Consider the following 26864-nt stretch of genomic DNA (forward strand, 5'->3'; position numbering starts at 1 on the left):
GTTCAACTGCTGAATGTATGATATTTTCTTTATAACTTTGTAATTTTGTGTTCTTATTGTGTAAAGTACTGAACTGCCTTGCTACTGAAATGTGCTATACAAATAAACTTGACTGATTTATTGAGAATTTATTTTCACTTTTTGATGAGTAAAACATTTTTTAATTTAATTAATACATTAATCAGAGTATTTTCACAATGCTGGCCTTAAAAACATCTTGTTTCTGCTTTCTGATTGCTCTGGATGTCATGTTTTATAACAGGTTTATTTATTACCTCAGTGTATTTCTCCACTTCCTTATGGCTTCCCAGTGGGAGGAGGAGATAACAGGTTGGTAATGTTGACCCGACACTCCTGAGTCAACTGTTCTTCACGTCGCTTCAACCCAACCATCACTCTTTCCTTTGTAAAAGATGACCAGGCTGTTATTTTCTGTTTTGGATTCCTGATGTTGAACTGGATCTAAGTGGTGAGTCTCTGTGGATTAAGTCTGCCGCAAAAGAAATTAGTCTAAATTTACTTTTTAGTCAAACTATAAAGAAAATAAATCAAAGTACATCGTAACCATGTAGACAGCAAAATGCGTGACTCTTTTTGTTTGAGTAGTGTGAGGCCTGACTCACCGATACACAAATACAAGAAAAATCAGCTGTTTTGGACAGAAAAAATAATATTCTGGTCCATGTAAACCAGATATAGCCTAAGGTTAAGAAGAGCTTGTTTGGCCAAACATTGGACCGGATCACGTTGTTATAAAACTACCATAGACCCCTCTGTATGCAGGAATATTCTACTGTTACAGACGCTGGATCCAAACTGGGTCATCTAAAGGACAATATCCCAAACAAGGAAGCAAATCTACAGCAGAATGACTGAAATACATAAAATCAAGATGTTGCAATGGCCCAATCAAAGTCCAGATCTCTGTCTGAGTAAGTGCTGGGGTGAAAGCTAAAGCCTGCAGTTATTTACAGTGTTGTTTCCTTTCCGTCAAATAAAATATTATTTGCTCACCACTTGATATTTCAGACCTTTGACCCAAGGAGTGAAATTTGTACCATTGAGCGATCTTTGTTGTGGAAAAAACTTTTTCTAGGAGTTATCTCAGCTAAAAGGGTTTTCAATTGATTAATGCAAAAACATTCTGATTTATGATTTGCTAAGCAAATAGTTGAGGTTTAATCTGTATTATCCCACCGTCCATCTGAGTGTGGATTTGCAGACATGGTGTGGACTAAATGTAAGTTCATTTCTATATCACTGTATTAAAAGAAAATCTATTTAATCTACATTTTTGCAACAATTCAGCAGTTCACTACAGTGTCCTGAAAGATCAAAGCGGGCACACTGACGCTTCAACTCTTTTGCAGGAAGCAGGAAGGTTAGCATCCAACCGATGCTAACCTATGCTAATATGCTAACCTTCCTGCTTCCTGCAAAAGAGCTTTGAACTTTAAAGGGGCAGTATCATGTAAAATCGACTTTTTGTGCTTTACATCATTGTTCCCTCATCAAAACCACACCTGAAGTATTGCCTTAATTCTTTCATGCATGTCTGAGAAATCCCTTAAACTGCATGGCAGCCATTCAGCTATGCTAAACGCCTGGGCGGACCTAGCCCCGCCTTCGAGGACGCAGCTCCTCCTCTGAGTTGCCGTTTCTAAGCTTCCAGCCTTCCCACCTCACAGATTTTTTATTTCATTTAACTTTTATTTAACCAGGTGAGTTACCAGGAACAAATTCTTACTTACAATAACAACACTTTACAGTAAACAGCAAACATTAGCAAGAAAACGTTACAGAGACAAAGGCATGGGATAACATTAAACTTTAAACTGAAACACGTGCAAGTTTCAGACAGCATCTTCTTTAAAATACCTGTACTCACTCAGCTCCTTCAGACTAGTCAGCAGCAATTAGCAAACAGCTGGTGGAACTCGTTATAGAAGCTGCTTCTCAGTGCAACGCTGTTAAAGGGTTAATAGAGGAGCCATGTTGTGTTGACTTCCTGAGGGCGGAGTTTCAGAGAGAGCAGGAGGTTTTAAAGAGACAAAGGCCCAATTTCAAGGAGTTAAATTATAAAGTCAAGTTCCATTTTAGTCATATTTTAATACATATAGCATTTTCATCACAAGTGAAGGTTACGTCATTACTTGATTGTGCTATAAAATGTGCCTGGGAAATACATAACACTGGCCCTTTAAGTATGAACAGTTCTTAGAACCATTTCATTTTGTTTCTCAAATTATAGCTTGGAGACTCCTCAGTCGTCTTGCTGTATCTCTGGTTTGCTTCTTCAGCCATCAGGGAAGATGTCGGTGACGATGACGAGAAATGACGGGGTCACGGTTTTTACGGTGCAGTCCGACCCACAGAGCCGCTGGCCTCCAGTGTGTCAGATCCTGAAGAGCCTTTGCTACAGTCCGCTGTGCTGCTCTCTGTCTCCCCACATGAGGAAGAGCCAGGGAATGTCCTTCTCAGTCCTCGGCGTGAGTTTCTTCAGGTTCTGGTTGAGCTGTTGCTTTGCGTTAATGGAAGCGGACTCACACAACACCCGTCCCCTCTGTGCTTTGTCCTTCACAGGCCATCCAGATAATGATTGGGCTGCTCAATCTGGGCTTAGGCGGAACCCTCCTCTTTAGTCCAGACACTTACTGGGTGCTGAATTATTCTGGTTTTCCCTTCTGGTTGGGAGCTCTGGTGAGCATAAAGTGTTAAAGCAGAAGAGCAAAGTCACAGATGTTTTTTTGACGTCACTGGTAAAGTCAACTTCTTTAACTTTATTGCTGATTTGTCTGCACATCATAAAGTGGATGCACAGAGTTTACAACAGGGTGTGATTCAGCGCTAGCTGTTAGAAACTCTGTTTGTGATCAAAATTTTGTCAAATAAGCACAATAAACACATTTCTGCAATTGCAGTGTGTCCATTAAATGAGAAATGCAATAAAAATCAAATGTGAATAAGATTTTTCATGCAATAACTTATTAAAAAACATGCCATGATCCTTCTCCTGCTTCCTGTGGTCTTCTTCATGGTCTGGGCCAGTGGCAGGATTCAGATGTTGCTCACAGTTTTATGGTCAGCTAGAAGTTGTGTTTCAACTGAATAGCACAATTTGACATTTTGAAAATAAATTCACTGAATGGAAACACCAAATCGCCAGCTAGTTTTCTGATAAGTTTTGGCACTAGGATAAAGTAGTTTTTAAAAAAAATATATAAATTTTTTTTTACGTCACACAAGTTACATGATCAACAACCAGATGTTTTCACTGGCGCAAACCACAAAGAAAAAGACGACAGGAAGTGGTCAGAGGATGACAGCAAGGCATGTTTTTTAAAGACTTAATATTTTTGAAATTTCAGTTTGCGAAAATGCTGTGTGGAAATGCTGCTATTATTTATAAGGGCTGCAACATTTGGAAAACATGAATTTGAGATGCAGTTCTTGAATGTCATGATGCAGATATCAGCGTTACTCCCTTTGAAATTCAGGATTTGGTTCCTAAATTAAAGGTTTATCTAAAAAGGAGAATATTATGAAGCAAAATGGGAAGGTCTTCCATCCTACATTACACTGATGCAGTAATTCATGGAGCCCCAACCAAACTACTGGGCGCATGGAAATATACATATGTTTTAGAAACCTGGCATTTTTGTCTAAAAAAATCCTCTTTTCATCTTATGCAGTGTTCTAATTTTCTGAGGCAAAAATAAATCAAGGTATTGCTCTTTGTTGATAAAACTGACCTTTATTGTTTTTGGTTCCTCCTTTTCGTAGTTCATCACTTTTGGATTGATGTGTGTTTTATCTGAGAAGTTCCCAAGCCTGTGCCTGGTGAGTCGTTCAAACTTTATAAAACTGACAGCAAACATTCAGGAAATTTACACTGTAAACTCACAGTAAACTTGTTTAATCTGAAGAAGTTGTTATTGATAGCATGAAATCAGCATTCATGATAAAAATTGTTGCAAATATTGCAGTAACATTAATAATATTCCTCTGTTTAGTTATCTTAATATTCAAAATGTTTTATAGAGGTAACAAAACACAACTGAACCACAAAAAGGGTCATAATAGTGATAATCAATGTTTTTCAGACCATGTGGGTCAAGATTCCAAAATGTTTTAGTTGTAGTCAGGGACGTGCACACATCGACACTAGGTGGTGCTAGAGAACCGCCCCGTTTCCTTTGGAGGAAAAGCACCTTTTGAAATATTTTTTTATTTGTGGGTCAAAATAAGAAATTTTCTAGTTGTAGTTTTTCTGTTTTATGATCCCATCATAGTGGCAGAGGCCAGTGAGCTTCCTGGCAGCAGCAGCTGGGTTGGATTTTTGTTTTCATGAGAAAATGGGGGAAAAAATGAGAAAAACTGAGAAATAAAAATGTGCAAAAATAATAATAGCAAAAATAGTCAATTTTACATTGAGTTTTTTTATTTCATTATTACAATTTAAAATTAATTTTCTGACTTATTTTCCAAAAAGCTTGTGAACGGTTCACACATAAATTCCTACAATAAAGTTTACTTTTAATCTACTTACTTGGTTGTCTACAGTTTTCATACTTTTTATTTCCTCAAAGCTGTGATTTGTAAAATTATTGTTCTTCTTGTTATTTTATAACCTGCTATTTTATTGTCATTCGTTTTATTTTTGGTGGACGTTTGTGTTGCCACTTGTTTGTGAAAAAAAAAAACAGTGGTTAGGTTTTTTTCTAAGAAGTCATAACTGTTTTATACTGGTATATTTTCTTCAAACTTGTGAAACTTATTAATGTTTTAAATGAAAACTTTAGTTTGAGTCTTAATCTTGTGATGTAGGTCATCCTGAATGTGATCCTGAACCTGACCGGAGTTGGTTTCGCCATAGCAGCCATTGTGCTCTACAGCATCTACATATCACACCTTAATATCTGGTGGTGGAATTGCTCCACCTCCAGGTACTGCAACTACGACAACACCCGTACTCCACCTTCACAGAGTGAAAGCGAATTGTTCAGGCAGCTTTGTCTTGAAGGCAATTTGGTGTCTCGGGTGAGCGAGATGAAAACGTCACCAGGAAGGTTAAATATGGCTGCATTTCAATTACAAACGTGTGCAAATCTTTGTTAATTTTCTGCTACTGTTGATAAAACACAATTACACAATTGTGGTACTTATATTAAATGAGAAATTAAATTACAATCACACATGAATAAGTTTGTTCACGCGAAAGCAAGAACCTGGATGTTGGCGCCAGCGGCAACGTCCCGGGAGACGCAAAAAAAACAAACAAACAAAAAAACGTTTCCATTGCGGTTTTGCAAGACAAACCAATTTTGATGAGGCTGAAAAAGCCATCGTAGCACAAAAACTTTTTTATTGAAAAAATTTGTTTTTCTAAATTGACTTGTTTACATTTAGTAAGTTTATTTTGTATTTCCATTGCCAAACTTAATATTTCTAAAATAAATTTGCTCATTGGAAACGCGGAAATTCTCGTTTTTCAATGAAAAATGAGAATTGGAAACACTTTTTTGCGTCACACGAGTCACATGATCAACAGCCGGATGTCACTACCGGCGCCAACCACAAAGAAGACGAAGACAGGAAGTAGTTGGAGGACGATGGCATGTTTTTAATAATTTATCGTGTGAACAAATTTATTCACGTGATTTTAATTTTGTTTCTTATTTAATGGAAATACTGCAATTGCAAAATTGTGTTTGTTTTGACATTGGCAAAATATCGACATTTGTAATGGAAACGCAGCTAATATCATTCAGGCTAACCCTAACAGGCTGTCAGGATAACCTGTTGGTAACCAGTTACTAAAACTACTGGACATATTTAGGTGATATTTGGAAACAAATCTTCATAAAGCAGCAGTCCACTCAACAACTCATTGTGAGAACGTTTTGTGGTCCGGTCAGGTGCTCCTGATAGGAATGAATGTTGTGCTGATCCTCCTGTCCATCATGGAGCTCTGCGTCGCCATCAGCGCCGTCGTCCTCAGCATCAAGACTCTGAGGAACTCTGCGCAGGAGGAAAACACGGTCAGTCCACACAAACTAAACCAGTTAGTTACTTTACAAGTAAACAAGAAGAAAACAGGCAGACTGGTTTCTGCTGAAACCAGCAGCTACTTCTATGTTTGAGATGTAAAGCTAAAAGCTGAACTGGAAGACAACAGAAGCGAATCTGATCAGGATTTTCTCGTTGTCTGTTAGATTTCTTTGTATTCTGACACTTTTTCTCTGCTGTTGTTTCATCAGAATGTTGAAAACACCAAACCACTGCTGGAAGAGGTCACCTGTCATTCTGCAGCCTAAGGACCTCTGTTCCTTTAAACAAAAAACTGAGAAAACTTTAAATGTTAAAAGTAAAAGCTGATGTTTTTCTTTTCTTTATAACTTCACTGTTGCATTTGTATAACATAAAAAACAGTGTCATATGATACATTTTGATCCTTCTTGTTGACAGAACCTCATTACATTTCTTTATTTCTCTGCCTATTTGTTAAGTAGCATTCCTCTTTAGAGCACACCGACCAGGAAGTGCAGATTTCATGGGACTGATTATCTGCCCGTCATTAATCAGAGTTAATTATTAGCTGAAGTGAAATAAATCTGCTGGGATGGAGGTTTTGTAATGATCATTCTGTCTATATGCTATCCTATTTTTGAGTAAAACTAATTAAAAACTCTGCATGTATTGTAAAATAAAGATTCATGTACCTCAATCTGCATAAATGTTCATTTTCAATCATTTTTATTTTCTATAAAGTCTTATTTCATTTTTAGATTTACATATTTGTGTGGGTTTAATGCACAAACGTCTCGAGATGAATCTAATTCTGAAAAATAGTTTTTATTGAACATAAACCATGTTTGAAAATGAATAAATGATAAAAAGAGACATTAAAACAGCTTTGACTGTTTCTTTGTTTGTCAGGAATCTGATAGTCATACAAGATTTTCAGAAAATGTTAAATTTGTAATCTTTCTAATATTCACCCGCTTTATACAAATATTGCGCATGTGAAAGCAAACTGAACTCCAGGAGGATGAATCCAGAGGGATGAAAAAATGTGAAAACTGTTGTCAGGACACCTGAGGAGGTTTGTTGATCAGATGAAATCAGTGCTGGCCCAATGGACTAGCTGGGTCAGTGTTTCTTCAGTACAGAACAAAAGAATGAAAGAAAATGGAGCAATATGTCATTGTTTAATGTATTAAATGAACCAAAGAGTTACTTTGGACACCAGAGCTTCTCATTTCAGAACCCTGATCCAGAAAAAGATAAAAACTGTGATATTATCGCAAAACAGCTGAAGCTAAAAGTGCAGCAGTTTAATTTTTAATTCATTGTTAAAGTTAAACTGTGAATGTAAAAACATGGCCGGACGTTCACCAACCAGATCGATCCACTTTTCTTCCAACATTTCTCCTTTTCTGTCAGTTTTTGTCAAAAATACAATAAATAAATCAGTAACCTAATTAATGAGTTACATTTCATAATTTACTGTCAATCAATAATTGAAAGTAAAGAGTTATTGTCTACTGTACTGGTTTACTATTTGTGGCACTGAGGTTTGGATTGCTTTGCAGCGCTGCCTGCCGATGTATCGATGGTTTCAAGCACCAGGACTGATGAGAAGGATTTCCTTCAAGTCTTCTTTAGAAACGTTGTCAACCTGCTGACACAGAAATATTCCACAATAAATAATAATACTGGTAAAGTTAGGGATTTACATCTTACAACAGAACTGATTAATAAATGCAACTTCTTTGAAGTCCATCTTTTAAAAATGGTCCAGAAGAACAAATCATTTGGTACTTGGCAGCTAAAAATGCTTCGATCAACAAGTCTGTCACTCTACAAAGAGAACAATTAATCACAAGTAGAAAATATTTCAGACAAAATTATTCTAGACTCAAACGGTTCACATGGTTTTTACATCTTTGAAAAGCAGAAGTGGAGCCTCTTGCACAACCAGCAAGAATATAACAAGTGGTTTCTGGATGGTGAGTCAGCATCTAAACATTTGTCTTTTCCAGCAGCCATTGGACAGCAAATACAGCGGTAAAGCCAGCTGACCAAACCGCTGGAGGTCGGCTGGGGTTGCTAGGTGACGGTGTGGGCTTCCAGGTTGCTAGGTAACAGTGCAGCACCTGCTGATTTGTGAAGTTACATTCCGGAGGTTTTTGAAACTGCAAACACTTGAACGTATTGCCAAAAGATGGCAGTGTTTTTTTTTAAGTGCTCAGGCTGTTTTTAGAAGCAGTTGAGACTCAAACGGAACCATAAAAACGTGCAAAATGTGAGTTTTGCATAATAGATCCCCAACTTTTTACCTCTTCCTCCTTCACCTCACCAGTCAGGAACCCGATGCCAAGAGCAGCAAAAGAAATACTGACAACCAACAGCAGAACAGCCAGGAGAATCAAGGCTCTGTCCAGAGACGTCAGTAAGTTCTGGTGGAGAAACGAGAAGAGACAAAAAAACCTGATTCTTTTCTTAAGGACATACAGCTGAACCGCTGCGCTCACAGTGCCGTGCGGAGATCACAAACTCCTCCTTTTACGCCTGGACCTGCTCACCTGATCGAAAGCGGCCACGTTTCTGCAGCGGTCGTCGTAGCGGTCTGGATCAGAACCGGAGCGGTCGCAAACCCAGAGCAGAGAGGAGTTGATCAGGTCGATGGAGTACAACACGATGCCAGTGATGGAGAAGATCGCACCAACAATGTTCAGCAACACAGAGAAGCCCACCTGGGAAAAAAGATTTCAACCCAAATTCATTCAACAAACTGCAATAAGGCCGTAGAACTGTGACAATAATAATAATAATAATAATAATAATAATAATAATAATAATAATAATAATAAAAAATAAAATAATAATAATAATATAATGGAGGAAGATGGCCCCCCAGCCCCTCCTGTAGCCCCGCCCCTGGTCGAAGCCTACAAGACATTACGGTATAATATTTTGTCAACCGTCACTTCAAGGGTTCAGAACAATAAACTGTTTATGGGAAAATACCATAAAAACAACAGATACACATGGCAGTTTATACATACGTTACAGTATTCTATTGAAAAACATTTTATGGCAAATTAACTCTAAATTTACAGTAAAGTTGATTTTTGCAACAAAATGAAGTACTATATAATACAGGTCTACTGTGTTTTTCACTAAATGTGTTTACTGTATATCTGTTTATAGGAGTTTACTGTAATCAGGCTTAAAATATAACTTATTTCTACAGAAACTTGCTCTAAATGTCTAGTTTATTTAAGTTTTTTATAGTAAATTCCCTTAAACAATTAACAGTTCTGTACTATTAAAATGATGGTTAGTAAAATATCAGACTGTAACGTCCCATTAACTATGACTGCATTTATTACAGTGAAATTCTGGCAACCACAGCTGCCAGTACCTGACTGTAAATTACACAATTTATGGAGAAAGTAGTAACTTCATCCTCAACTGTTTTGTCTTTTGTCACATTACAAACACAAACTTGAAAGTATTTCATTTGGGTTTTAATGTGACAGAAACATATGACGTAGGAAAATATTCTGAAATGAAAGGAAATGAAAAGGCAAAACATTCAAGGAGTCTTAAACTTTCTTAGAGACTCTGTGAATGTGATATTATCGGGTTTCTTAACTAATGTCGGTTTCACTCACCAAGCAGGAGGAAGGGAACCGACCCGCTAAAACGGTCATGATTCCTGTTACGATAAACTGACAAGAAACAAAATTCAAAACCTCAGTAACAAGAAATTACAAACACAACATGAAACCCAGAAAATCCTGATAAACTTGAACGACGGCATCAAAAAGGAGCAAATTTATGCCAAAAAACTTAAACATTTTGAGATTAATCTGAACAATTTTCTGAAACATTTCTGAGTTTGAAAAGTCAAAAATGTGCAAAAATATGTAAAAATTTTAAGATTAATCTCAGACTTTCCTAAAAAAAAGAAAAAAAGAGAAAATTTCTGAGTTTGAAAAGTTGAACATTTTCATGTAGAAGATTTTTGACTTTTTCCAGTTTCCAAAGCCAAACATGTTCAACCGTTAAACTGCATAACTGAATGATTTCTCTACACATTTTCTGAGATTAATCTCAACATTTCTTATTTTTCTCTAGCATTTTTTTAAACTTTTGGAGCTCATAAAGTTTTTCTAGAAAATTCTGAGTTTATTCTTAAAATTTCAAAGTTTTTTTTCTAGCTCATTTTTCACTTTTTAAGCTCAGAAATTTCCTTGTTTTTAAAGGACATTTCTGAGATTAATCTCAAAATCTATGCGTTTTGTGGCATAAATTTACTCAGGAATTTCTGGCAGTAATTTTCTCCTCTTTTCTCCTGTCTACTTTGCCATCATAAGCTGATTGCTTAAACATGGCAGAAAATAAATAACGGATCCAAAATAAGCATAACTACAAAAAGAGATCCTTTCAGAAAATTAATGCTTGTTTTTGGGAATATAAAGACTTATTTAACAATGTTTTGGTAGAGAGTTAAACTCAACTGGTTAAAAATAAAAAATGTGCTACGTACATCCCCTTAAAAGAAAGAAAGAAAGAAAGGAAACTATAAATAGTTTTTACCACAGCACCCAACCAGTAAGCAGCTCCCAGGCTGGTAAAATCCCCCAGACGAGTGCTTGTTCTTCCCGGTCCGAGGCCGATATTAAGCACACCCACCATGATCTGAACAGTCTGCGAAAGAAATAAAAACCATGATCCCTGTTTTAAGGTGATGTATTTCTTTCCCCCGGTTCCTCTCACCCCGGTAGCTGCAGCCCAGCAGGTCTGAACTCCCAGTTTCTTCAGGCAGCAGCAGCAGAGCGCCTTCAGGATCCGACACGGTGATGGAAACATGTTCCCACAGCAGCTTCTTCTTCTTCTTCTGGATTAGAATCAGCAGAGATCTGGACTCACACCTGGAGCGTGAGGTAGAAACGATTCTGCAAAGGAATGTTTTAATCTAAAGAGAGTCAACAGAGTCACTGGTATGCATCAACAGGCCTATCAAATGCAAACATATGAATAAACAGTCATAACTATTCTCTGATACTACAAGGTAGAAAAGTTAAACTGATTACTTAGGTTTTCTTTTACACAAAAAAACATTTAGATTTGTTTTTCTCGCTTCACACATTTTAAAATCTACAAAAGTTCAAATTTGACTGAGTTTTGTGACTTTGTTAAAAGATTTTTAAAAAATGTTACGTAGCTGGAACGATAAAAAAATATTTAATCAAATTAAAAGAATGTAAAGAAAAAGATACAAGCTGCAGTTTATCAAACTCAGGCATCGATCTGATGCCTGGGTTTGCAAAATCGCTTGGATGCAATATTTGATTGGATGTCATGTTTTAAGTTTCATGCCTGCAAAATACATATTTGGTCTGTAACCAATCCCAATGTGAAATTTTAGGGACAGAAATGCTAAAGATCGATGATAGAAAAGAAAAGGGTAAAGAGAATGTGGATTAACAAAATGTTTATTTTGGAAGGAAACTTTTTACTTGAGTAATAAAGGAGGGTTGGTGTTTGGAAAATTCCTCATGATATCCGAGCACAGTTGCTCTAAATGCGCTCGCTGTAGCGATAAAACTGTTTTGTAAAAAGTAACAACATTTAAAACACTTAAGGTTTGGTGCCTTTATTTCTTCATAGACTTAAAACAAGTGTGTATAAAGCAGGAATGTATATTTTACAATAGAAAAGCATCCAAAAGACAGAGATGGAGAAAAACATCCAGACTTTGACGATTTAAATCTCAAACAACCATTAAATCTCTTAGCAAAATCAGTCATATCACAGCTTTTTACTGTCTTTGTTTCTCTGAAATTACAGCTTATTTCTCCAAGTCACAGATGTTTTGTGAACCTAGAAAACCAGGCTGTGGAAGAGATTGAGAATTTTTATCCAGCTGAGATGTTAAAGTAGCTCTGATATGTATTTTACGATCTTATATGTCAAATATAACCCTAAGATTAAACAAATAAAACAAGACATTTAAAATGGTAAATTTAACAGCAGCTGAGCTCACAGGAATAATTGGTGCTAAAACTTATTCAAAAGCATAATAGATATTGCAGGGACGTCAAACTCATCTTTTTTTTTAGCCACATCAAAAACCTAAATGTTCTTAAAGGGACGGTTGTGCCAGAATATATCGATAAAACCAATTAAACTGATAAAATATCAATAAACATCTGTTCCTCCAAGATTCTGTGATTGTTTTTTTGCAATCAAAATGATAGATTTTGTTGTGCCAATTTGGAAATGTAAGAAATTTGTACGATATTTGCACTAATATATGATGTTAAATGTGACTGTTTATTACTCGCCGTGTCGATCGTGGACGATAGCTTCACATCAAGTCAAACTGAGTCACTTAAACTCAATGTTTTTGACCAAGTTGAGAAATTTGCAGTAAAATCAGAAAAAAATGTGGAGATTTATAGATTTTGTGTGAATTTTGCAGATTTGTGAAAAACTGGAGGGACTTATTGATGTAATTTGGAGCCTAGACGCCACATGAAAAGCTACGTGGGGCCAGATGTGGCCCCCGGGCCTTTGACATGTGTGAGATATTGTATGAAGATGTTTTGCGTGTTTCTCAGTCCATCTGTGGATTCTTTCTGGGCTCTCTGGATTCCTCCCACATTACTGTTAGCTTACTATAAACTGGTCACATGCATATTTAAAAAGTGACTCCAAAATCATAGTTTCTGACATAAAGCAGCTAAAACTCACAACAAGAAATTATTAAATAAGTTGCATGCAATTAAAAATATTACAAACCAAAATTCAGGGTCTTTTTTTTCTGAAATTCACAACAAACATGAACTCAGTTTGTATCACAAAATTGAAATAAAAAATTCTTGTACATTTCTGCTTTGCACGTTAAATAACGTTTCAAAAGATCAGATTCGTCTTAGTTTAGCTCATGTTTTCATTTTGAAAAGAAAACAGATGAAAACTCCTGACCAGAACTTCCTCTGGCTCGGTTGGCCGGAAACTGAACTCCTGATGTGAAAGAGGAAGATCAACTTCATGAAAAACAACCCAGAGATTTAATGTCAGCAGTTTATCGCCCGACTTTCTGATCAGAGCCTCACTTTTCTCAGCATTTTCCATCAGCTGATGACAATTCAAGAGGAAACAGAGTTGGATTCTCTCTGATTTCACACATTATTAGTATTTATAGCTGAGATAACAACAATGGGAACCAATTGGTGCAGAACATCATGCATTTCCCCTCCGATCACTTAGAAATGATGTAAATGTCATAGGGATCTTCTGTGATTCCTGGATTGGTCGTCTGTTCTGGTTCACTGGAGCTCTACAGGGAAAAAGTAATCAATCAATCAAGTTCATTTGTAGGACACATTTGAGCAACAAGGAGGTTCAAAATCAACAATTGAAACATTAACTTTTTAATTGTTCAAAATGTTGGTTAGTTTCATTTATTATGGTACAAAAGAAATTAATTTTAAACAGGAGGTTTTTAACTCAGCTGTTTTACAAATATGAGAAAAGTTTTAAATAAAAATTAAATACAATAAATACTTGATGTGAGAGTAAATTATGTAGATATTGCTTAATGTAAATAAGAAAATGTCCAGGATTAAAAGGTTGTGTACATATTTAGAAGGTATTGTGGTCTTTAAAAACTTTACTTTGTTTGGATATAATCTGGGGAAAATTTTTGATTTCTACCCTAAAAAGAAAGTTTTAAAACCTGAATTATACATAAAACGTTCAAAGACATAAAGAAATAAAACAACTTATATCAGGATGTATGGGTGATTAAAAAATATAACCAGATATATTTGATAATTTACCAGGTTTTCGTTTCTTGTGAAGCTTGTCAGGGCTTTTATTGCCGAAACGAGAGCGCTGATGGCGACGCAGAGCTCCAGGGCCGACAGGCCGATCAACACGCTGTTGACGCCTACGGAAAGAATCTGTGGACACATTTAACAACTTTGAGCTTTTATCCTTTTTTATTTTATTTGTCAGGATGGTCAGTAACTTTAAACATCACACATCATCAATACTCTGTTATTTTCCTCATTGTATTGCAGAATTAATTGTTTTAGAATTTAAATTATTCTAAAGTAAAATAAGTATTTATTTTAACTTGATAATGTGAGTGAAAGTAATACAGAAGTGTGTGCTCTTTTACTAGATGAGGGCTTTTTTTTCTCGCATATTGTGAAATAATTTGGTCTAAATTGCATCTTTAAGTAAAAACTCACAGTTTAAGATTAAACTGATTTAAGATTAATGAATTCAAATGTTTACACAATTTGTCTCCTGTTTAATCAACTTCATGAACTTTAATTTCTGAGTAAAAACCAACAAACGTTTTTACTGACTTAAATTGAATTTTCAAGGCAGCAGTTGGACGTTCATTTTCAAGTTAAAAAACTTTCAAGTGTTTTACAGTGTATTTCTAATTCTTACCGTGATTGAGCATTCATCATAATGGCCAAATGAATCATAATGGCCAAATGAACTATTATAACCAAATGAATCATAATGGCCAAATGAATCATAATGGCCAAATGAATCATAAAGTCTTCCACAGACACTGTGAGGACCAAACATATTGATGCTGTAGAAGAAAATGGCTCCAACGGCTCCAAAGATCCCAACAAAGTTCAGAAACATATTGGGAAGAATCTGAAATGAAAGAATCGATCAGAACAACAATAAGAATAATCAAACTTTTTCTCTGAGGGTTTTGAAAATCACCCACTCACCAGACACAGACATGGCTTCTTCTCACACAGAATGCAAATGATGCCAAATATGGCAAACTGCGAAAGAAACAAAAGATAAATTATGGCTGTTCCCATTTGTTGCTATGGTGACGGTCTTTAATTTCTCACCAGAGTTCCCGACCAATAAGGAAACCAGGTGACGTCTATTAGCACAAAGCAGGATTCACTGTCAGAGATGGGCAGTAATTAGTTACTTTTACTTCACTTTGTTGAAAAATGTACTTCCAGGAGTAGCTTTGCTGTACATTTTACTTTTACTTGAGTAAAGACAAGTTGAAGTAGTAATAATATTACTGCTGTACAACTTTTGGATGCTCTGCCCACCTGAAATGGAGGATGATTCCCAGGCTAAAACTGAGGAGCCCAATCATGATGTGCAAAGTCTGTGAAAGAGAAAACACAGGAAGATTATAGACAATATTAAAGATTAAGATCTGGATCACATCATCTCGAGCTAATCCTGGGAGTCACTCATTGGCAGAATGGGACATGTAGCCCCCCCAACGTAATCTGGGTCCCTTTCTATAGGGATGTGCCTGGAAAACCTCTGCAAGGAGAATCAGAGATCTGATACCAGAACAAACGCTGCAGACCTCTGGTATTTACGCCACTCTTCCATAGGATGATCTATATCTCATGACAGTAGGTGAGTTGTAAAACTGACAGACTGCTAAATAAATAACTTTGCTTCTTGGCTCACCTCTCCTCTCCACAGCAGACCAAAGCAAACCACAGATGAGGACAAATCTGTCAAACCACACTCTACTCTTTCCCACCTTTACTCATGCAGAAGATGCCAACACACGTAAACTCTTCCACCTGAGGTCCAGACCGAACGGCTCCCTGGAAAGAACAGTCCATCATTTTCCAGTTGCGAACCATGACCCAGCACTCGGACGGACTTAAGACTCTCACATACTTGGACGAATTGTATGGTGTGGATTGTGCGTCTGCTCATTCAATTTCTTGCACTGTAGCGCTATTTCTTCCCACATATGTATCCTGCAAGTCTCTATATTTTTTAATCTCTTCCAAAAGAAATTCTTGAAAATTTGGCTCCATTTTATCCAGATGATGCAGACTCTCAGCAGATTGACCTTTGTGGGGACGTGTCTGGCAGATGGCCGTCCGCTTTGAGTCCACATTGAATCTGCCGCAAGTAAGTGTGGACCAGCATGGAGTGAAGGACGCCTGAGGATGTGGGAGCTTTTGGACTGTCACTCTGACGCTGCTAACCACCCAAATGCACTCTGAAGGTCATGATCTGGGGACACCAACAAAACAAAATCATCTGCAAGAAACAAAGATGAACCCAAGAGACATCCAAGTCAGGTACTGTCCCCCCATAACTGCACCTGCAGATCCAATCCAACCCAGACAGGATTGGTGACGAGTGGCAGACCTGACAACAAAATCCAATCCACACAGGTTGAGTCTGACTGTGCAGGGAACACGGACGCAGCTGTTGCTTTGGGTTTTCAAGGACAAGATAGCTGCATCCTGCACCACCCCAAACAAAAACACCTAGAGACCACCATCCTAAGTCTTCATCAGTTCCAAAACACACAATTTTGGTAAAAATAAAAACGATAAATTCAGAAGTGAACCAAGCCATTTGGAAGAACAGTTTCTTGCTCACCCCAAGTACCAACAGGGAGTCTCTCTGGACCCGCTTCAGGTGTGGGGGCACCAAACAGCCCTCCAGCCTGTGGCAAAGGGCCTTCGGGACCTGATGCAGAGGAGGCAAGCGATCATTTGGGTCAGAAACCTCCGTGAGGATCGTGACTCCATCGGCTTTGCTCACAGTCGCAGACATCTTTCCAGAGGCTGGATAGACAGCAGAGTGGTGTGGAAGAACAGGAAATATATTCAGACTGGATCCAGTGGGTGGATCAATGGGTGGGGGGAAAGTGGCACTGGTCACATGAGAGACCTAGTAGGGGAAAAGTACATCAAATTGGTAAAATTTGATAATTAATAGAAACCAGGTATGAAAAACATGGTTATGAAATTTAAAATTGGTGACTAATTCATTCTGAAAGTCAGCATCAAACTTCACTTGCTTAAAGTAATCTGCTTCCTTGTCCGGTGTTTGTACCAAAGTCGTAGTTAATGAATACAAAACTTAAGTTGGGGGAAGTTTTTCAAAAATTCCCCAAGTCAGTCATTAATTTTCTGGTGCATTTGTTTTTACAATAAGTGATCAAATTGTTTAAACAGAAATTAGGAAATGCGTGTTGTGACCTTAAAAGTCCCTGGCTATAACACCCATAGTGTTTGGGTTTCTGCTGGTGAGGAAATAAAGCTTTGTGTCTTTGTGTTTTTGCATTTTTAGAGCCAGAAAGCACATTAAATCTCATTACATGTCGAAGCTTATGGTTGCACTTGTAGGATACTGAACCTCTAAGCTAGAGTCTTACATTCAGAGTGGTCAAAAATGCAAGGCAGAGAATCCGTAACAGGGCCTAAAAATAGCTCAAGGTACAGTCTGCAACTATAGAAACTGTTTGTAGAGGAAATGTGGCTAAAATTACAGCCTCGTGTTGGGAAATCAAAAAATTGTACCTCCAGGTTTTAATGGTCTAGGCAGACCTCAAACTCCAGACCTCAGGGGACCTCAGGGGTCTGGAGTTTGAGGTCTGCAACTTTTAGATGTGTCTCTGCTGCACCACCTGAATAGAATAATTAGGTCATTAAGGCTCTGGAGGACTGATCTACACCAAGAGGAGATAATGAAGCCGTTTCATTCCAGTGTTTTGTACCTGTGGCTCATCTAAAAACTGCAGGACAGCGACTGGAGGACTGGAGTTTGACACTCCTGGTCTAGGGGGTTATAAAAGAGAGCTGGTGTTCATACTTATTAGGAAATCCTTCTACTGCCTTTGATTCTCCCCAGATCTTTAATATGAAGCCATGAAGAACTGAACCACATAGTTTATGGTTTTGTGTTTCCTGTCAAAGGGACAAACCTTCAGCTTTTCTTATTCATAATTCTACAGAAGGAATTTTTGGATTATAGGTTCCCCAAAAGTGATATTTTCTCAGGTTGGCGTCCAGAGCCAGACAAGAAGCTCAGCTTCACCAACACCAAACTGATGAACTGAGACATCATTATTTCATTTTATTGGTTCTATTCTGACTTTTATATTTTTACAGTGTAGTTTAGTTTTCATCACCTTTTTTCCAGTAGTTTAGTTGAGTTGCAGCTTAGTGAGTATTTAACTGTAAGGCTGAATTAATTTAGTTAGTAAACTCTGCCTTATTGGAGAGAAGTTGTTTGTGTTTATTCCATACATGCGTAGCGTTTTGATGGTCAGAATCACTTCTGGACTTTTAAACTTAAGCCTTACACTGCAAAAACACAAAATTTCACCAAGTAATTTTGGTCTAGTTTCTTTGCTCACTTGAAACTTACAAGTAAGTTTTAAGGAAGATATAAGAATTTGTTTTAAGTCAATAATTCCTTAATAGTGATTAAAAAGTACTACTTCTATTGGCAGATAAATGCACTTGTAACAAGAAATTTCCCAATGTTATAAATGAAATAATTTGTCAATATAAGCAGTAATTTTTCATCAGTATTAAGAAATTATTGAACTCTAAATTGTTTTTTATTTCAAGTGTACTAAGATATTTGAACTAGAAACTTTACCAAAAATACTTGGTAAGATTTTGCTTTTTGCAGTGCATCAGGCAGGTATTTTTCTAAACAATAATTTCATAATTTGGCTAATATTTCCTGAAAATCAGGTGGTGCCCTGACTTTGTAAATTGATCTAAATTACTAATTTCATCAGTTGCCATAAGGCATTCATTAATAATTCATTTTGTGTCTGAACCGATGGATTTAGATTGAGTTTAAATTTCTGAGGGAATCTGATCACACTGGATTTTCTATATAGATAATGGGAGATGGGAAGTTGATCAATCACATTATTAAAAAAAAAAAAATTATCCAAAAATAAAACAGCAAGAAAAAATTCAGAAGAGACCAATTCTCACGTTTCAAATCTTTTACTTACAGGAAGAAGAAATGCAGAGAGTAGCGGGTCAAAACAGTTCTGATTAAATCCAGGAAGTATTCACTTTTACTTTTTTATGTTTCAGCCTGATTTAAAATTGCATTAATCTCTATCCTCACAATTCAAATACTTCATTACAACAACATGGTTTTGAATTTTTTACAAATTTATTAAAAATACAAATTCATTTAATGTGTTAGTATTATTATAGGTAGTAATAAACTGATTGTAAAGTAATCATTGTAATAAGTATAAAAAGGCAAAATCTGTCTGTCTATAAATCCAATACATAAAGATTCAATTTAACAAATGATGTTTGAGTTTGCAAAATGACCAGATGTAAAGAATTTTAACAACTTTAAATCCTTTTGAAAGGGAACGTAAGAAACCATCTGAACCCACCAGGATCTCTGGACGATTTCAATAAAACATCTGGAATAAAACTCACCAAAAGATGCTCAGATGTTTTTAAGTTAGGGAAAAGGAAGCGATACCAAACCAACCTGTGAGAGCTGCAGGTCACTGATAACTGCAACAATCATAACCTGTTATGACGCCTCATGAAGATTTTTAAATCATTTCCAGAAACGTTAAAGAAAACTGCTTCACTTTCATTTATGACTTCATTTCCTTGAATTAACTGAAGACTCATTACTTTGACTCATACGGCTGTCAAATATTTACTTAACGCTTTTTGAACAGGTAAGGAGACAAAAAGTCTCCCCATAATGCAACTTAAAACGTGACCTAAAATATGAAAACATGCAGCAAATGATCATTTTCATGCATTTATTTTCATATTTAGTGGTGGAAATCTGCAATTACAACAACAAAAAAATCACCTGCAGTACACGATTGAATATTTCCTGATTTCAGAATAAAAAAAGAACAAAAAACATCTTACTGATCAGGAAAATCAAAGTAAAATGATTTGACATTTAATACAAAAGTGCAGGATACAATAGAAAAAGCATAAGTTGTATTTTAAAAAAACCATGAGCTGCTTATAAGTGAATGATTAATATAGACTTTAACCCTTTGCGTGGGATGAAAGTGTAGGATTAATCTTTACAGGAAGTGAAAGACGTTCAGACTGCAGGCTCGGTGGTGACTTCCTCCAGCAGCGGCTTGAAATACTCAGACTCATCAGAGGCCTGCAGGAGGAAAGAAACACGTTGAGTAAAAAAAAAAAAGAAGTGAAACATAAAACGTGATTCACTGGTTTTGAGAAATCAGAGAAGAAAATGTCTGTAATTCGGCCTTTTTGGGGGAACTTTCTCATGAAGAAAAGCTGTTTTATTTCTGCAAAAGTTTCAGATTTTAAACTAAGTTAATCTGATTCCTTTAGAGCATAAAGTAAATAAGACCTGGATTAAAAGTCTGAACAGAAAACAAGGAGGTTATAATAGTAGAGCTGGAGTCATGCACAACAATCACAGTTTGGTGTATTTTATTCAAAAGAAAACAAAATGTATGTTTTTATTTTCTGTATTCAGCAGTGAACAACGAAAGCTGCAATATTAGGACAATATTGTTTCCATCAATATGTTTTAATATATGCCAATAATGAACCAACAGGAAATTTGGTTTGATTTGTCAGTAAGTCATAAGCAGGTATTAAACAACAGACGGATTAAATGCACAGAAACCTCAGGAAGAATAAACGTGAACATATTTAAACCCTGAAGTCGTTTTGTACGTAGAAACAATCCAATGTGCCACTTGTACTACGAAACCTGGTGGCGTCTGGGGCTCCTTAACGTCCAAAACTCTCCAGCCCTGCCCTCTGCTCACTTCAATGTGTTGCCATGTCAGCCATTTTGGTCATGTTTCAACATGAAAACACCTGAAACGAGTCCAGCCTGTAGAACGGGGCCTTTGTGTTGTTTTATGAGCGACTGGAAATATAAGACTCCCTGAGGGGTAAATAACGTCTGTCTATGTTAGTAAAGTAAACCTGAATCACCTCTGTTCATCACCTTTGTCTTTTTTTCCTTTTTGTTTTATTTTTATTCACCAATTAGGGAATAAAAACCAAACATTACAGACTAGCAAACATAAGTATTCATCTAGAAAATGACCAATTAGATAAGAAAACACTCAACAATGGAAAAGAAATAAAAACGTTACAGGAACATTAAAATGGATGCATTCAGGACAAAGAAAAAACACAGAACATAACAGAGTTGAGTCACAACAACAATGAAATTGCTTAATGTGAGTTACAATACTTATTTTTCTTTTATTCTTGGCAATTATTTTCTGATTTTTGTCATTATTTTTCATTTTCTCTCATATTTAATTAATCTCAGGTAACAGAGACATTTTGGATAGAAGTGGGGAAGAGAGGGAGAGAAAAAAAGCCACTTTATTAGGTACACCTTACTGGTACCGGGTTGGACTCCCTTTTGCCCCCAGAACTGCCTTAATCCTTCAGTCAACAAGGTACTGGAAGCCTTCCTCAGAGTCTGGTCCATATTGACATGAAGGCAACGTTTTTCCAATTTTCCATTGTGCATTTTGGAGAGCCTGTGTGAATTGTAGCCTCAGTTTCTCGTTCTTATCTAACAGGAGGGGAACCCGGTGTGGTCCTCTGCTGCTGTAGCCCGTCCGCCTCCAGGCTCAACGTGTTGTGTGTTCAGAGATGCTCTTCTGCAGACCTCGGTTGTAACGATTTGAGTTACCGTTGCTGTTCTATCAGCTCGGACCAGTCTGGCCGTTCTCCTCTGACCTCTGGCATCAACAAGGCATTTGCACCCACAGAACTGCCACTCACTGGATGTTTCCTCTGTTTTGGACCATTCTCTGTAAACCCTAGGTCGTTTGTGAAAATCCCAGTAGATCAGCAGTTTCTGAAATACTCAGACCTGCCTGTCTGGCACCAACAGCCATGCCACGTTCAACGTCTGTTAAATCTCCTTTCTTCCCCATTCTGATGCTCAGTTCGAACTGCAGCAGATCCTCTTGGCCATGTCTGCGTGGCCAAATGCTTTGAGTTGCTGCCATGTGATTGGCTGATTCAACATTTGCGTTAATGAGCAGTTGGACAGGTGTACCTAATAAAGTGGCCAGTGAGTGTATATCCACCATTGCAGAATCATCTTCTGAATTGATTAGTAATTTAGAATTTTTCAAAAGTGAAACTAAATTAAAGATTTAAGCCAGAAGCTTATTCTATCCAAAAACTGACTGACTCTTCGAAACCAAACAGCTCACCTTGTTTTGTTTGCCTGTGCGTCTCAGAGCTTTGATCCCCAACACGGCGGAGCTGATGGCGACGCAGAGCTCCACCACCGACAGGACAATCAGAACCCCAAGGATGCTCCTCAGAAGCATCTGCAGAACACAAACAGCTCCATAAACCATTTGTCTAATGAATGTAGACTATCCTCCTTAAATCATTTACTTTATTTATAAAATGATGCTGATTATCTTACATCTGCGTTGCTGTTAAAGAAACAAACGAAACAAAAACAACTCAAAGAGCTGATTTGAAGCAAGACTTTGAAATCATTTTTCAATATGTGGCCACACAAGCAATTTATAGTTGGTTTCAATGTGCAATTCATAGTTCTCATGTGATGTCACACTTCTGGGAACTTTGTAGCAGGCAGCCATCTTGGTAGGTATCATAGCAACGAGAGTTGCTATGACAACAACAAACAAGCCACAAGCTCAGAACCTTGTGGCTTGTTACTATCTAATTTATAAACAATAAAAGTTCATTAACAATTTTTGAGTACTCTGCTGTCTTTTTGTTGGTCTGGAAGCCATGGTTCATCTCCGCTTTACGCTGCGCTTGCCTACCAAGATGGCGGTTCAGTGGCTCCGATCACTTCTGGTTCAGACTTGTGGGAACTATGTATATTTACATCTGTAGATGTCACTAAATCATTCATGTTTAAAGTTCTGACTGGGTGCCCAATAGCAAATATCTTTTTCTTCACTAAGCCTACATTTACACGAGACCGCTGCCAAGAAATTTTCTGGTGATGATTGTGGAAAAGTTCCACGTTTAGACGGCGCCACCAAGACACCACGAGTCAGCAGAAGTTGCCATGCCAGGCCAAAAGGTGGCGCTGTCATTTCACCATGTCATTGAACGCGCCTGCAGTTTCCACTTCATTGTAAACAGTTTCCCGTCTCCAAAGTGTTGGATCGCAACCTAAAACGTTCAGCTTAAAAACAAACGTCCACAAATCTTTAAAGATGGAATCATCTCTAAAGCTCATCGTAATGATAACAAATATAGACATATTTGATTGCTGGTGGGGTATTTCTGTCTTACCTGAATCATTGCTTTGCCCTCCAAGCACTTCTCCTTAAAGTAAGCAGCATCAGCGGATGGGCTTGGCGTGGTGCGTCTGTAGTAGTAGTACTGCCCGTCATCACAGGAAAACCACACATACATATTTCCCTCCACCACACTGTAGAGCACGATGGCAGCAATGGCAAGAGCAGCACCAGCCAGGTTGACAAACACATTGAGGATGATCTGAAATAGAAGAAGATTAACTACATGCACAAATATGACCAACAATTTGATCAATGTTGAAAAAGATCTAAGGATAAATGCTGATGATCCCGAGGAAACACCAGATAGTTCAAATCACTCACCAGACATGGACTTGGATACTTCTCAGATAAAATGCACATGATGCCAAACACAATGAACTGGAACAAAGGAAAAACAAACAAATATTCTGTGTAAAAGTGAATAAATGGCTGAGGGTCAGTTGGCTCCATGTAACCATGGGTTGCTCTGTTTACCTCCCGTCAGACACGGAACCAGTGGAGGCCACTGCTTTCTGAACTAAACAGAACTAAAAAACTGTTTGTTCTGTTTGCTGGCACCAGCATGGTGTTTAGCAGAAGCTAAAAATGCTAACTTCAATTCAAATTACATCTGCCTCTGAAATACTACAACCGTCAATCACCAATTTACTTTTGAGTTTATGATTTACATGCTCTATAATGTGTCGGAAAGAGCTGGAGCTTCTTAAAGAGACAGAGACCCATTTCAAAGTGACAAACTGCAAAGTCAAATTTATTCTGCGTTATGTTTGCTAAATGCAGCGTTATTATAACAGCTGGAGGTAACATAGTTAGTTGATTATGCTATAAAATGGAACTATGTGAAATACATAATACCGCCCCTTTAAGGCTCCGACAATTAATTAATGCTGACAATCTGTGACCCAGCAGTTTGCTCACCAGAGATCCCATCCAGTAGGGAAAACAAGTAAAATAGTAAAAGTAAGGAGCAGAGTAGGACAGATGGTAGATGACGCCAAGGCCAATGTTCAGCAGCCCGATCATCATGTGGACGGCCTGCAAAGCAAAACGAGACACCTGTGGTCAAACCTGACATTCATGCTCCATTATTATTATTTTTTACAATCAAATGAAAGAGCATCGATAAAGACGCAACAAACAGTAAACTCATAGAAAACATGTCTAATTAGAGCAACAGCAGTTTAAGTTTTCATTAAAACCCTTTCATGCATAGTGGTCACTACAGTGGACAGCTATCTAAAAGCCATTTTCTTGTGCTTCCTGTGGATTTTTATGTTATAAATGCACACAGACCACTGAAGTGGACACTAATGCATCATAAAATATACCATCAACTACTGGCCATCAGCTGCAAATGCAAGAAATTATTTTTGTTAAATACAATATGGCCGACAGACAAAAAAGCATGAGAACCGACCCGGTCCCTCCTTCTACTGTAGACGACTCTTGCAAGTAAAAAAAATATTGTGACATCAGAGAACCCCTAAGGAACAATACTACTGATGTATTTTTCAAATAACAACTTTGTATTTGGACAAAATTACAATTGATCACATAAAAAAAAAAAAAAAAAAAAAAAAAGATTTTTACAAAAAAATGTTCCTACCTTTTTAATGCCTTAAGAAAAGAATTTTAAAAAATGGAAAAAAAATTCTGACACAAAGGATCATAATTCATGCATCAGAGGGTTAACATGAAGAGAGAAGTCTGCAGCTCACCGCCAGGACGGACAGAGACGTCTTCAGGACCGTCCTCAGCTGCTGGGACACGGAGCAGCACACCGGGCTGTAGCAAAGACTCTTCAGGATCTGGCACAGCGGAGGCCAGCGGCTGTCAGGGTCAGAGGTCAGAGTGAACATGGTGACCCCGTCGGTCCTGCTCATGGTCACAGACATCCTTCCTGGTCCTGAAAGCTGACAGACATTTCAAATGTGTGTTATTAATTATTTTAACAAGCTAAATGAAATAAAATGCATTAAAAGTATTTGCAGTTGTTGGACATTCACACCGGTGGGATTCTGCTGTTAATTCTGATTTTATTTGTAGTTTTTTCAGGGCAGAAGAAAACAAAGCAGGCCAAAGATGAAAGCAGCCGAAAAAGAAAAAACTAAACCTGGTTCTAAAAATATTTTATTAATATAACTCAAAGTCAATACTCTGGGTTTGAATTCCTGGTGTTTCAATCTGTCTCCAAAATTAAAACCCGACACTGATTCTGTGAAAAACAAGTTCAGGCCTGGACTTTGACTGGGCCATCCTAAACACGAATACTGGAACAATCAGGCTATGTGGAAAGAAAATCGGAGAAATAAACCAAAATATAAATAAATTACTCAAAATAGCGGTTCGCTGTTTTATGTTCTTTTAAACTTACCTCAGTTTTAAAGTAAATAAATTTAAGTGTCCTAATTAAAATGCCTTCTTTTAGTAAAACAGTCGACGATCAGTTCCAGTTTAACTCTCCTCCTCCAATCCCCCACTCTTCGTCTTACTTCGTCTAACAACACAAACTGCAGTCTGACCCGGTTCACTTCAGCAGAACTTTTGTTTCTTCTTCTTCTTTTTATTTCCACTGTAACTTCAAGGATTTCAGTGAAACAACGTACCTGTTAGATCCGGAAGCAAACTCTGGCAAACAGAATCTCAGATTCAGTAACATGCGCCACTGAGCAATCTGTCCCGGAAGCGCAAAAAAAAAAAAAAAAAAAAAAAAGAGAAGAAAGGAAAAAGGGGGAACGATCTTTTTGTTACGTTTCATTATTATGCATTTACACAAATTAACAGAAACCAGAGGGAAGCATTCATTAAGTGAATGTATCAAATGTTTTTATAGCTTTGTTGTTTACAAAGTAATGATCAGACTCAACGTCAGAAAAGGGAATAAAATGACTAAACTCAGATTAGTGTATGTCGTATTTCTTGAGGAGTAATATTAGATCATAATATACATTTATATATATTTTTGTTGTTGTTTTTTAGCTTTTGGTGTCATAAACTCCAAACAGTTGTTCATTTTTCCAACGTGAACGGAAGTCAGTTAATTTCCCGTTGAACATAACGCTTCTTCCCACAAGGTGGCGGTAGAGGGACAGCGCCAGAACTGCAGCATCACAGTTTCAGACTCAACGGATCAGAAATGATCAGTGATGCAGGAAATCCTTAAAAAATATTTTAATATATCTGATGTAAATATATGAAAGCAAATAATGTTTGATTCAGGAACATTTTGGTAGTTTTAAGGCCCGTGAAAGAAAACATTATGGTCACCAATATTTGGGTATTCTTTATGAACAGAATAAATTAGAAAGTGTAGAGCAGCTAATAAAAGTTAAGTCGGAAAGAGGTTTAAATAAAAAAGATACTTTCTCCGTTAGCAATCTAGAGGCTGAGAAAATAAGTTGTCCCGGCGGCAAATCTATAAGAATTTTATTCAGATACAAACTAGGTTGTCATATTTTTATTTTATTTTCTGTTATTTTCTTAACTTTTGGATCGGCTGCCCCCTGTACACCAGTGTTCTTCAAGCGGGAGCCGCCAGGGGGCGCTGTAGGAGCATCAGAAGGCTGAGATGAGAGAAAAATGCAACAATCTCAAACATTTTTTAAGCTTACATTTTTCATCATAAGATTTGTTTCTGTCGTTAAGTCGATTTTTTAAAGTTAAAATAATTTATTTAAATGTTGTTTCTGATGCTGTTTTCAGCTGCAATGTGTATTTCTTACCACTAGATGTCGCTACA

General features: G+C 37.2%; 4 protein-coding genes across 10 annotated transcripts; 1 reads left to right on the plus strand and 3 right to left on the minus strand.

Moving 5' to 3' along the window:
* The first annotated feature begins 354 nt into the window (after positions 1-354).
* On the plus strand, positions 355-6360 carry LOC116717377 (B-lymphocyte antigen CD20-like). 3 transcript variants are annotated; one of them, XM_032558719.1, is made up of 7 exons: positions 355-469; positions 2301-2489; positions 2584-2700; positions 3784-3840; positions 4828-5040; positions 5919-6041; positions 6261-6360. In XM_032558719.1, exons 2-7 carry the CDS (start codon positions 2313-2315, stop codon positions 6315-6317), a joined length of 744 nt encoding a protein of 247 aa, XP_032414610.1. In that variant the 5' UTR covers positions 355-469; positions 2301-2312; the 3' UTR covers positions 6318-6360. The 3 variants fall into 3 exon arrangements, with proteins under 3 accessions (XP_032414610.1, XP_032414609.1, XP_032414608.1); XM_032558718.1 differs by lacking the exon at positions 6261-6360 and having other exon boundaries at positions 2252-2489; positions 5919-6253; XM_032558717.1 differs by lacking the exon at positions 6261-6360 and having other exon boundaries at positions 5919-6253.
* A 250-nt stretch (positions 6361-6610) lies between these two features.
* Positions 6611-11294, minus strand: LOC116717380 (high affinity immunoglobulin epsilon receptor subunit beta-like). 2 transcript variants are annotated; one of them, XM_032558724.1, is made up of 6 exons: positions 10792-11294; positions 10612-10722; positions 9684-9740; positions 8589-8759; positions 8343-8462; positions 6611-7684 (listed from the first exon to the last, which is right to left on the minus strand). In XM_032558724.1, exons 1-6 carry the CDS (start codon positions 10882-10884, stop codon positions 7622-7624), a joined length of 615 nt encoding a protein of 204 aa, XP_032414615.1. In that variant the 5' UTR covers positions 10885-11294; the 3' UTR covers positions 6611-7621. The 2 variants fall into 2 exon arrangements, with proteins under 2 accessions (XP_032414615.1, XP_032414616.1); XM_032558725.1 differs by having other exon boundaries at positions 6611-7681; positions 10792-11293.
* Positions 11295-11655: 361 nt separating this feature from the next.
* LOC116717378 (uncharacterized) lies at positions 11656-16882 on the minus strand. Of its 2 annotated transcripts, XM_032558721.1 has the most exons (8): positions 16612-16882; positions 16447-16536; positions 15132-15190; positions 14916-14973; positions 14787-14843; positions 14488-14706; positions 13863-13985; positions 11656-13360 (listed from the first exon to the last, which is right to left on the minus strand). In XM_032558721.1, the coding sequence occupies exons 1-8, from the start codon at positions 16621-16623 to the stop codon at positions 13283-13285; spliced, it is 696 nt and encodes a 231-aa protein (XP_032414612.1). In that variant the 5' UTR covers positions 16624-16882; the 3' UTR covers positions 11656-13282. The 2 variants fall into 2 exon arrangements, with proteins under 2 accessions (XP_032414612.1, XP_032414611.1); XM_032558720.1 differs by having other exon boundaries at positions 16447-16864.
* A 2721-nt stretch (positions 16883-19603) lies between these two features.
* LOC116717732 (transmembrane protein 176B-like) lies at positions 19604-25839 on the minus strand. 3 transcript variants are annotated; one of them, XM_032559311.1, is made up of 8 exons: positions 25732-25814; positions 25544-25622; positions 24844-25038; positions 24044-24160; positions 23447-23503; positions 23118-23324; positions 22046-22165; positions 19604-19983 (listed from the first exon to the last, which is right to left on the minus strand). In XM_032559311.1, the coding sequence occupies exons 3-8, from the start codon at positions 25018-25020 to the stop codon at positions 19918-19920; spliced, it is 744 nt and encodes a 247-aa protein (XP_032415202.1). In that variant the 5' UTR covers positions 25021-25038; positions 25544-25622; positions 25732-25814; the 3' UTR covers positions 19604-19917. The 3 variants fall into 3 exon arrangements, with proteins under 3 accessions (XP_032415202.1, XP_032415201.1, XP_032415203.1); XM_032559310.1 differs by lacking the exon at positions 25544-25622 and having other exon boundaries at positions 25732-25839; XM_032559312.1 differs by lacking the exons at positions 25544-25622; positions 25732-25814 and adding an exon at positions 25500-25522.
* Positions 25840-26864: the final 1025 nt, after the last annotated feature.

The sequence above is a fragment of the Xiphophorus hellerii genome, chromosome 3 (genome assembly GCF_003331165.1).
Source record: "Xiphophorus hellerii strain 12219 chromosome 3, Xiphophorus_hellerii-4.1, whole genome shotgun sequence".
Lineage (NCBI taxonomy): Eukaryota > Metazoa > Chordata > Actinopteri > Cyprinodontiformes > Poeciliidae > Xiphophorus > Xiphophorus hellerii.

Excerpts from the sequence above, each read along its gene's own strand:
- LOC116717378 (XM_032558720.1), bottom strand. The coding sequence starts at position 16,623 with ATGTCTGCGACTGTGAGCAAAGCCGATGGAGTCACGATCCTCACGGAG. Across the intron at positions 13,986-14,487 it reads ATGATGAATGCTCAATCACG|ATTCTTTCCGTAGGCGTCAA; the intron begins GTAAGAATTAGA and ends ATGTGTCCACAG. Across the intron at positions 13,361-13,862 it reads TCACAAGAAACGAAAACCTG|AGCTCCAGTGAACCAGAACA; the intron begins GTAAATTATCAA and ends TTTTCCCTGTAG.
- LOC116717377 (XM_032558718.1), top strand. The coding sequence starts at position 2,313 with ATGTCGGTGACGATGACGAGAAATGACGGGGTCACGGTTTTTACGGTG. Across the intron at positions 2,490-2,583 it reads TGTCCTTCTCAGTCCTCGGC|GCCATCCAGATAATGATTGG; the intron begins GTGAGTTTCTTC and ends TGTCCTTCACAG. Across the intron at positions 5,041-5,918 it reads AAGGCAATTTGGTGTCTCGG|GTGCTCCTGATAGGAATGAA; the intron begins GTGAGCGAGATG and ends TGGTCCGGTCAG.
- LOC116717380 (XM_032558724.1), bottom strand. The coding sequence starts at position 10,884 with ATGTTTCCATCACCGTGTCGGATCCTGAAGGCGCTCTGCTGCTGCTGC. Across the intron at positions 10,723-10,791 it reads GCTGGGCTGCAGCTACCGGG|ACTGTTCAGATCATGGTGGG; the intron begins GTGAGAGGAACC and ends TTTCTTTCGCAG. Across the intron at positions 9,741-10,611 it reads CTTACTGGTTGGGTGCTGTG|TTTATCGTAACAGGAATCAT; the intron begins GTAAAAACTATT and ends GTTTCTTGTCAG.
- LOC116717732 (XM_032559310.1), bottom strand. The coding sequence starts at position 25,020 with ATGTCTGTGACCATGAGCAGGACCGACGGGGTCACCATGTTCACTCTG. Across the intron at positions 23,504-24,043 it reads CCTACTGGATGGGATCTCTG|TTCATTGTGTTTGGCATCAT; the intron begins GTGAGCAAACTG and ends CCTTTGTTCCAG. Across the intron at positions 23,325-23,446 it reads AGTATCCAAGTCCATGTCTG|ATCATCCTCAATGTGTTTGT; the intron begins GTGAGTGATTTG and ends CTTCTATTTCAG.